The sequence below is a fragment of the Octodon degus genome, unplaced genomic scaffold (genome assembly GCF_000260255.1).
Source record: "Octodon degus isolate 3935 unplaced genomic scaffold, OctDeg1.0 scaffold00001, whole genome shotgun sequence".
In the NCBI taxonomy this organism is placed as follows: Eukaryota; Metazoa; Chordata; class Mammalia; order Rodentia; family Octodontidae; genus Octodon; species Octodon degus.
In genome coordinates, this window is record NW_004524577.1 from 28654603 (window position 1) to 28665734 (window position 11132).

An 11132-nucleotide genomic window follows, 5' to 3' on the forward strand; every position below is an offset into this window, starting at 1 on the left:
CTGTTTAAAGGGGTGGATTTGTCAGTTTTTATTTATTTTTTTTAGATCATGTATTTTAAAGAAAAATAAATAATAAATAAACAAGTCATTCTTGTTATTGTTCTTAGAGTGTTTTATTTTATTTTTTATTTTTGTATTTTGGGGAAGGGTCTACAGGGTGCTCAGGGTCTCACTATTAGATCGGACTCATAGTGATCTGCCTGCTTACAGCCTTAAGAGCTGGGGTTACAGGCATGCACCACCACGCCAGCACGGCAGGCCTGGGGATTGAACCCCCCGGCCCTTGTGCTGCTTGCAGGCACTTTAATCTGCTGAGCTATTTTCCCGGCCCTTGGAGCTGTGTTTTATTCAGCCATATCTCTGATAGTACAGCTGCACTCACAATAGCTAAAGGTTTAAAAACACTTCTAGGAGATGACCACAATGGCAAAGGATTATTTAACTATTCCATATAAAGCAAGTGAGAAAGGTTATGGTAATATATTGTGAAATAACCTACGTTAAAGGTAATTACCTTATAAGTAATTCTAAAATATACAGTGATCACTAATTTGTTTTCAAAGTGAAGGCCTCCGCCTCAGCAATTGACAGGGGTTGTGCTTTTCCTCTGTTATTTAAAACCAACCCATCAGCTCTAGAGTTATAAAACAAGAACAATAATAGTTAAATGTCATAAAATGTGAATTTATCTAATCTCTCAATTTCTACTAGAGCCTGTGTCAAGACACAGTTTCTTTGAAGTACAGCTTTCAAATACCAAGTGAACTTAATAAACAAACAAGACTCACATCCATCAGTGAGCTTGCAGTTCAAGCTGCAGAGATGAATGAAGCGCAGCCTTGCTCGATTGTACTTCCCAGGCTAACAATAAAGGAAGGGTGAATTTCTCGGAAGTTCATTTCAGATTTAATTTTCTCTCTAATTGGACCATCTTTTAAGAAAACTCTAACGAGGTGAAAGTCATTAGACCTGCTCGAGAAATTAAAAGTCTAAACTTAACATCAACGGAGAGCACTTGTCTAGATTCCGTATCACACTGAACTTAGTTGCTAACCATAATACTCCTTTTAATTTGCTGTGAGTCAGTTCCTTGTCGCTCACTCCAGAGTACGCTTTGGTCCTCACAGAACATTGTTAGCATCACCTGCTCAATTCTACCATGCACCCCAGGGAAGGTGGACACCCCACACTGCCAAGTGCTCCCCGAATCTCTCCAGCATTCTCTCCTGCAGTTGGGTTTTTGTTCCTCCACCTCAGATACCAGTAACTAAAAACAATGTTATAGAGAGCAACATGTTTTAGTGGAGGCTTAGCTCCTTTGCAAGTGTAACCACTTCATACCAAAATGGTTCTCTTCCATGGTCATAAACTCTACCCTTAAAATAAGCTACAAGCTTGAAAATGTTAAATGTTGGGACTTGGGCCCACCCTTGATTGAAAGTGCAGGGGGGATATATAGATACAGTAGTACTGGGCAAACACAAATCAAAACACAACTCTGCCTCTGCTGCCTTTTTCCAGACCTGTGCATTCTACTGTAGCTGATCCAACGGAGTTTGTTATGGGTTGAATTACGACCTATCCACAGTCACATGCCTAATGCCAACACCTGACACCAAATACCTCAGAATATAACTTTTATTTTGGAAATGGGGTCACTGCAGGTATAATTAAATAAGTTAAAATAAGGTCATATTAGAGTAGGTGGGCTCCTAATCCGACATGACTGCTGCTCTTGTAGAAAGGGGAGGTTTAGACAAAGACACAGCAGGAAGGAAGTGCCACGTGGAATTGAAAGCAGAGGTCTTTCAACAAGCCAAAGAGCATGGAAAATGGCCAGCAAACCACTGCTGGGAGGTAGGGGAGTGGTGTGGACACATTCTTCCTCGCAGCCCTCAGAAGGAACAAGCTCTGCTGAAACATTCACCTTAGCCTTCTTACCTCCAGCACCCTGAGACAATAAATTTCTGTTGTCTAAGCCACCCCCCTTGTGGTATTTTATAATCACAAGCCTGACAAGCTAATACAAAATGATGCTTCCATCATTACCTGAATGAATAGCACATACTTCTGCTATAGATATAATTTACCTTTCACTATTTGACCTGTGAGAGCTAAAATTGACACAGGAAAGCTCCTGTCATAAGGAGGGATTCTGAAGAACAGAGTGGGTGGCCTGCCAACCACAGGTCTCACTAACAGTGGACGCTGATGCTTCCCACTTCAGTCTCCACTGAGAGAGCAGCCTTCATCGCCACTGAGCTCTTCCCCTCTCTCCAACCCCGTGCACTGCTGCCCTCTCCTCCAGTGTTGGAAGGGACCTTCCTGGCCAGCTGCCCCTCACCTAACTTCCTAACAAATGAAACAAGGGAGTGGACCAAAAGTAGTTAGAAGTGGGACTGGAGGAGAAAAGTTGAATAAAAACAAACAAACTGGAAAATGGAAACAAGGAGAGGAATGTGAAGATGGAGGAAAAGGAGAGGGCTATTGGCCTGGCTGGTTTGGGAATCATTGCTGGAGGGAAAAGCCTGCAATCCACAGTCATGGATCTCTAGGGTATTCATTACATGGCTTTAGAAAGCCAACAGGAAATTGAGATTTTTTTTTTGTAGTGTATGTTCAGAGCCCCTAAAAATATTTTTGGAATTTAATCATCAAACTCCTTGCTCAGTGCTTATTTTTTCATCATTTTATTCTGTAAACAAAAAAAAATCTATGTGATTTTACATGAATTTATGTAGAATACTAGAATGATGAAGGCCGGGGCTGAGAAATATTTAATTTAACTCTCTCAGTTAGGTGCACAGGGGACTTAATAGACTCTTCCAATGTCACACAGCTTATGCCAGATCTAGGTAAAAGAATTTCTGAGTATTTTATGATTTATGAAGTATTTAGGCTGACATGCAAAGCAAATACTTCTAAACTTGACTATTTGCTTGTTTGTTTGTTTGAAGCAGGGTCTTGCTGTATAGTTCAGGCTGGTGTTGAACTTACTATATGGCTCAGGCTGGCCTTGATCCCATGGTACCACTCTTGCCTCAGAAGTGCTGGGATTATAGGCATGCCCCAACATGCCTGGTAATCTACTTTGGAAACTTCACATTCCCCTTTCATTTGTAAAATGTTTAAGAACAGGGTTTTGATAATAGCCTTTTAGAGAATTTTAAAAGAAAATTTATCAGAATATAATGTAAGAGGGCTGGTGAGATGGCTCAGTGGTCTAAAGCGCCTACTTAGAACAAGCTTAGCTAAAGCACAGGGACCACGGTTCAATCCCCCAGCACCATATGCCAGCCAGCCCCGCCCCCTGGTGAGCTGAGCTGGCCACACACACACACACACACACACACACAAATAAATAAAAAATTTTTTAAAAAACTTTAAAAAAAAGAATATAATGTAAGAAAGAAAAGCAAACATAACATTTATCTGAAAAATTTTGATGAATGAATATAAATTTTTCTATAAATGATCCAGATAATTTGAATTTTAAATCCCTTAGCAATTACGCAATAGGCAACTTTCTGAGTATTTGATCTTCACAAAACCTTACAATTTGGTCCCATTACTTGTTGACCCCTGACTGCTGTCTAGGGAACTGAGACAGAAAGAGATAATACCTTTGTCAAAGTTCATACTATTTGTGAACAGTAGCACTGCCCATCTGGTCCCGAAGTCTCTTCACTTAGCCACTGTACCAAAGGGCAGCTTGCTACTTTGTGAAGCAATTGACGTTATCAACTCATACACTTGTCTTAAGTAAATGGTGAAGCAGGCATTTTAATCTATGTTAGATCAATCCTCTTTCATATTATTTTGCCCCTCACATTATCATTCTTTTTTTTTTTTTTTTTTTCAGAACTGGGGATTGAACTCAGGCCCTTGAGCTTGCCAGGCAAACATTTATTCCACTGAGCCATCTCCCTGGCCCCACATTATCATTCTTAAGCTTCATTTTAAAGAACTGGTGTATGTGCTTCTACACTATTGGCTTTCTTCAGCGAGTATTAACAGAAAGTATCAGTGTGAGGAAAATTCCGCCCAATTCCACAACAGAGAAAGCACTAGAAAGGGGATTGCATCCACCAACCACTAGCCACAGTGTCAACTACCAGGGCTTGCTGGGGAATGACGACCTCAGTGGGTCATCTCTACCTTGGGTGCTGTGTTCTTTATTCCTGGGAGGAGGTATGGTTGATGGAATAGGCACTAGACCATGAAGAAAGAGAGCCAGGTCCTAGTCTCAGAGAAGCATCCAGTGGGCAACATGCCATGCAACAGGTTGGGCACATCATCTCTGCTCTATATCGTGAGCTCCCTGGGGCCCCCTTCAACTACCCCACACACAGGCGCAGCAACCAGTTTACAGATGAAGTACTGAGATTCAGAGCATTAAGTAAGTCAGTCAGTATCCTAAATGATATCTAGCCCAAGGCTGTCTGACTCCAGGCTTTATGTATACTCTTCCACACTGTCTCTCAAGTCACTTTAGTCTTCTGAATCTCAGACTGCAAACATAAAGTTGCTGTATATCACTAGGAATTCTCAGAAGATGTCTAAGAAGTCACTTTGGGAAGGAGATCCAAGGAGACTAGGATCTATATTGCTGCCCACCCCTGATATGCATTAGTCATCACACACACACACACACACACACACACACACACACACACACACACGCCCCACTGAAACAGCACATAGCAATGCTACATTCACCCAACTCATCAATTTCATTTTTCACATATAGATTGAAGGGAAAATATGCTTCAAGGAAAGTTTGGGTATCACTCTCACAAGTGAGTTTTATGGCCCCTTGAGCTTTAATATCTAATACTGGGCCCAAGCTGCAAAGGCAACAGCCATGCCCTGACGTTGGTCATGCGTGCCAGTCAAAGGCTGGTGATTCACTTGGCTGGGTCTATCCAAAAGACACTTGCTGCCTTGAAAAGCCTGAACAGCCACTACTCTAAACATAATTTGAGAAAGTGTCTGATGGTTTCAGCAAACATGGCCTTCTCGTCCAGGGCCAGTGAGAACTATGGGATACATTTTCTCCTTGTGGCCACTACCACTCTTTGAGGATTTCAAACGGTCAGGGATGAAAGTGGTTTAATTTTAACTCATTATTTTTCTCTTTCTCTCTTACTTCATATTCTTTGTAGTCTACTTTCAATCCTGTCTCACTCGTCTTGTCCTTGATTCATGTCGTAGACAAGTAAAGGCTGATCTGATGAATTCAGGTCCAGTGAGATAGCTCAGTGGACTAAGTGCCTGCTTGGGCAAGTGCAGGGACCAGAGTTCAATCCCCAGTCCTGCATGCCTGCATGCCGAGCTGGCCCTGCCCCTAGGGCACGCTGAGCTTGCGACCAAGTCCGGGTACGGTAGTGTAGGCCTGTAATCCCAGTGCTGGGGAGATTGAAAAGAGGAAGATCACTACGAGTCTGAACTGCATAGTGAGAGTATGTACCAAATACATAAATGAACGAAAGAAAGAAAGAAAGAAGTGAATGAATTCATTTAGTCCTTTAAGCCCTGCTTTTTGTCTACCTGTGTTCCTATAAAGAGCAAAGCACTGATACTTAGACAGTCAACACTGGGCATGCATCTTGATGAACGTACAGGGATCCACCCCAATTCCGCAGGGCCCGTCACCACAAACTACATCTGTAGAAAAGAGTAAAGCTAACAAAAGACCAAGAGTTAACCATAGTGACAGTGATAGCAGCATTGAAGAATTTATTGAGGTGTTATTCAAGTATAAAATTGACGCAGTATAATGAGCAGTATAGTGATTTTTAGTCAATACACAGAGTGGTAGAACCATCACCTCAGTCCAATTTAGGAATAATCCCATCACCCTCCCAAAATTCCCTGAGTATATTTTCAGTCACTACCTATTTCCACCTCCAGTTCCAGGAAGTCACTAATCTACTTTCTAGCCTATTCTTTTTAAGGTTCATCCATATATTAACATTATTAATTCTTGATTCTATTTTATATAACACCTCTTTGGATGGCAGCATTACTGTGACACTTCTTTGGGCAAATCCCTCCATCTTTCTGAGACTTATTTATAGAATGAAGGTAACAATCTGTCCTCAGATGACTATTCTGCACAGTAGCTGGATTGTGACAGCAAAGAGGAGGGCCTCAAATCCAGCCTTTCTGTCTACTTTTCCCAGAAACTTTTCTTTTTCTCACCACCTTTATACTGTAAAATGTGTCTTACACTGCAATCCGGTCTTCACATAAAGCTTGAAATAAGAACTCACGTAGCAAGAGATATCAGGAAAGGAATTCTGCCAAAGGGAATCACATCCTTCATTAATGGAGCCCAGATGGCAAGGAACTAAAGGGATTTCCTTCAATTATATCGCTGTTATTTTTTATAAAGAACATTAAACTGCATTCAATTTCTAAAGAAGAAAAATGTGTCAAATTCGACCTCAGACTGTTTTACAGAGTTATACTTACGTTTGAAAGGATCTAAGGAACACCATATTTTCTCACTAATTCCTATAAAACTGACCCTATTAGAACCTACCCTCAGATAATAGACAGGAAAGTAGTAAAGGGCTACAAAGCTGGAAGTAAAAAAGAGTCCACCCCTTAGAGAGCGGGTACAGTTTGCAAATCCTCAAAAATCAACTTTTGGCAAATAGCTTCACTAGTTCTTCACTAGTCCTTGAGAGGAACTGAATGTCCGATGAGGGCAAAAGAAACCAAACTTTTTGTTCATTTCTCCAGTCCACCTTATCTGCTTAGAATGTGTTCTCATTTTGAAATCAACTTAAGGGGATTGGGATGGAGCACCATCCTAGAATCTTAGACATAAATATTATGAAGATGCTATGCCAAAGCCCTGAGTGTAAAATTTCCTCTCTTGAGTAACTTTTCTTCTGAGTCATTGTTTCTCCATACTTTGTAATCCATCATTCCTCCCTTTTATGTTTCTCATTGTTTTTTCGCCACTTGTTCAGGCTTTATCACAGCATTTCTTGAAGGACTTCCCAGGTTCACTTCCTTTTAAGTACCGCATAAAAGAAAAGGCTAGAGCTTCTCAATAGTCCTACTAAAATAAGTTCATAACACTTCATTTATCCTTCACTTGGTATAAATTAGAAAGATGCGTCTTTTTATGATATAAAATGCCTGTTGTCTAAGTAAGTTCATTGACACGCAATACACCGCTTTCCAATCTTCATGTACCAGCAATAACTACTATATATATGTATTACGGCATAAGGATAGCAAAGAGAGATTGGGTACAGTTCCCACAAGTGATCAATCTGCAACTTTATCAGTTGAACCTGACTAATCTGCCTTCTATTATACTAAAGTTATACTGACCCAAGTAAACAGGTAAAGGTTATCTTGTGTCTGAGCCAAGAAATTACTCAAATTTGAGGATTCCTATGTTGTTATAAGTACTTCACCTACAAACAGCAATTGTTAACTAAACCCTGGCTAACTTTTCAGTAGAGAAGTTTTCACTTACTCTGTTATCACCTTGCATGGAGTAATTGTGATTAAAATGAACATATATTATGGGAGGACAAAAAGTTTAAGTTTACCTAGATTTATAAGTTTCCTCAACCTGTAAAACAATTTAACTTACTTTAAAACTTCCCTTTTGTATCACTACAGTGAAAAGAGTAACTCACATCCTAGACTTTATTTTAGGGCTATAAGGTGGTATCCTAAGAATTTTTCTCATGATACAAATAGTTCAGTAAATCTGGGATTTAGCGACATTTTTCCTCTCCATAGCACAGATCCTATATTGGATAGCAGATGACCAAATAATCACGAGGCACATGATTTACCTTCACTTTGATACTCAAACAGCCCCCTCAAATCTTAAACACTAAATTCCAATTTGCAGCCACATATTGGAAATTAATTAAAGAAAAATATCAATTAATGACGAAAATCTCCCGTGTGTGTGTGTGTGTGTGTGTGTGTGTGTGTGTGTGTGTGTGTGTCTGGAGAATCCTAATTTCAGGGTACTCGGCTACAATCTCTAATTTGCAGGCATCATCTTGGAGGCCTGAGCCCCCATAACATTTGGCCAAGCATCCAAGCACCATGAACACGAATTGCCAAACAACGCCAAAGGCTCCTACCCTGAGATGGCAGCCAGTTTTTGGTGTGCCTGACGGGCCATTTCACAGCCTTTGGTTCTTGTCTTGTGCATTTCCGCCCGCAGTGAGGGACAGCTGACAGAGACGTCCCCAATAGAAATGACCAGTTCTCGGTACAGGGCCACCTGCGTGTTGAACTCTTGGACAAGCTAGAAAAGAGAAGCCAGTTTCTTCCATCAAATACTCATCTTCACAAAGTTTCCCATTTCACGGTCCATAAACCGGAAACCTCACTGATCGCTGAGCCAGCTCCCCAAATCGCCAGGCTTAGAGACCTTTGAATTGCTCAAAGCTTCAGGTACCAAGCAAATCCAGGTCTGTTTCCCCAACAAGCCTGTGCAGCCCTCCTGCTCCCACCCGTTAGACTCAGTTTCTAAGAAGCAAGCACATCTTGGAAGAGCTACCATGTCACTCCCATGTCATTAGATAAACATGCTGGGGACGTTTACCCCTCTGCTGCTTGGATATGGATTTGGAGTGGCACCGAGGAAAATGACCAAAAGTAGGGTGTTAGAGGCCAACCGTTCGCCTCCGGCGGGGCCCCTGAGCGCCCTGGCTCCGAGCCTGACAGCCGGGCAGAGAGGCCACAGCCTCCGAACCCGCGTTCCCTCCGCAGCGCTCGGCGCGCTCTTTGGGGCTGTTCGCTACCGTTTCGCCACAGAGTCGCCTCCACCTCCCCACCCCTCCGACCCAGCGAGCGAGCCGGTTCACCCTGCCTTTCCCCTGCACTGTTTGTCCAGGGAATAGAGGTACAACCTGTGTAGCCTCTGACTCCCAAGACTCTGGCCGTGACACTTCTCTCCATAGGGCCATTACAACCCGGGTGTCACCCCGAATCGGGGGACTGCAGATTTAAAAATAGTACTCGTGCACGTGATCGGCATGGAGGAGCTGAGGGTGGGAAGCGTCTGGCACTCAACCAAACGATTACCATACAAGACTCCCCCACCCCCTCTAAAAAAAAAAAAAAAAAAAAAAGAAAGAAAGAAAAAGCAAAAACGGTGTACATTTCACCCACCATCTTGCAGTCGTCCAGGGTTCTTTGGGTTTTGTGGGCGCTTTCGGAGCCGCTGCCCCTGCGCTCCCAGTCCCCGCTCTGCAGCGGAGGCTTGCTGATCTGGAAGATCGAGGAGCGGGTGGACCGGCTGGGGCGCTTTTTGCGCCCATTCGGTGCAGAACTCATGCATACACATCCACCAAGCCGAAGCCGCTGGTGCAGTGCGCCCCTGCGCGGGCGGCCCGGTGGTTGCCCTGCACGCCGCGGCCAAGCAGCCGGAACCCGGACCGAGACGCTCAGCTCACAGGGCTGGGACTGGCTGCGCGGGCGGGTAACCTTCAGCTTGAAGGAGAGCCGGGGAAGCGCGGGCTGCGCCGCGCAGCATCGCTTCCACTAGCAGCGAGGAAGGGGCGCGATCAAGTTCTGCTCAGCAGCATTGCGGGCCGGGTCCCGGGAGTTGGGCGCTGTCGCGGACGCGCCGCGCTGTCCTCTCGGCATGGATCGCGCGGCTGAGCGAGGAGGAACGCGCAGCCCTGCGGGGCCGAGTTTCCATTCAGATGCGGAGCAGCTCTCCAAGCCTGCGCTGCAAGGTGGGGGGGCGGGAGGGGGTGTCGCTCTGGCTTCGCTGTCTCCCTGCAGCGGCGCTCAGTTCATCTTTTCCCTCTCTCCACAGTCGCCAGGCCTGGAAGGGCTGGCTGAGTCCGCTGCAGGCAATTGGCTCTAATCTGTTGCCCCGATCCTTCGTCTCTACGGGCTCCTTGTTTAAGGATCTCAAAAGAATCCGTGGCGGGACCGGCAGACGCAGGAAATCGGTCCGACTGACGTTGGTCGAGGCCCCGCACATTGATAGGACGGGAATACTAATGTGATCCGTCCATACAAACCCCTTCCCCCACCCAGATTATGCACTTATCCAATCAAATCCCCAGGAACATCAATTGCAATATTACTTCATCTTGTCTATTATTAGAATCGAAAAGTGTCATCAGAGTGGAGCACATTGCCACATGGTGAGACGTAAACATGAATTTCAAACAAACCAATGGACTTCAGGCCCTCACCATCTGAGAGCAGGTGACTGTCTGGGGCCAGAAAAAAAGAAGGGAGGGTTTTGCCTTACAAGGAAGATCTCGTGACAACATGAAAGAAATGCTTTGCCTCTCTGAGTTGTTTTTGTTTTCACTTTGTCTTCGTTCTTGCGGGAGGGGATAGGGCTGGTCAAATGCGGAAGGCTTTCACCCATTGCAACTTGTGAAGCTCTTGGCCTTGCAGCACAGTCTCAAGAGTTTCAGTTCCAAGCGAGCTCTAAGGGTGTTTTCCACAGAGGCTTGAAGAAGAAGCAGGCAGCAGGCTCCTCCGGACACTCGAGATGACCTTTTCTGGGAGGACTTCATTACCCCTTAGGCTACTGGAAGTGGGCTTGCCTGGAGAGGGTGTGAAGCGCCCAGCTTCTTAAATTCACTCTGACCCTGCCTTCTGCAACTCCCCTGTGAGGCAGAGGAAGTGTTGTGGACATTCAGCTCTACATCCTAAGAACACTTCTTCCCATAGATGATTTGTTTGGAAAAAACAGCTGAGAGGCATCAGCCACCAGGCAACTACTTAAGTTGAAAAACCTAGTAGGAGTAAATCACAAGTTCCTAGGGATGTGGAAAATCACAGAGAGCCAGAACTAGGCCGAAGGGCTAGTATCTGTGGTTCTAGCTATTTTTTTTTTTTTTTAAACAGGACAGGTGATATCTCATAAGACAACTATTTGACCCTTGTCCTTGGTTCCTGGCACAGAGCCCCTAAAATGGAACTTTCCTTGACCATAATAGTGAAAGGAACATCTTGTTGCCAGAAAGACCAAATTAGAAGATTGGAGTTTTTAGCCCTATCCCCACTTCTGGGAAGGGAGAGAAGGGAAGGGGAGGGAAGGGAGCTAAGTGAGTGAGATACCAATGGCCATGACTTAATCAAGAATACCTCTTTAAAGAAAGTTTTGT

General features: G+C 44.1%; 1 protein-coding gene across 1 annotated transcript in view; it reads right to left on the bottom strand.

Moving 5' to 3' along the window:
- Rgs7bp (regulator of G protein signaling 7 binding protein) overlaps nt 1-10035 on the bottom strand; it is a 113353-nt gene extending 103318 nt beyond the window's left edge. The window contains exons 1-2 of the mRNA XM_004623052.3: nt 9166-10035; nt 8130-8296 (exon numbers count right to left, since the gene is read on the bottom strand). Of these exons, the coding sequence (XP_004623109.1) occupies nt 8130-8296; nt 9166-9330 (332 nt within the window). The 5' untranslated portion in view covers nt 9331-10035. The remainder of the gene's footprint in view (nt 1-8129; nt 8297-9165) is intronic.
- Nucleotides 10036-11132: the final 1097 nt, after the last annotated feature.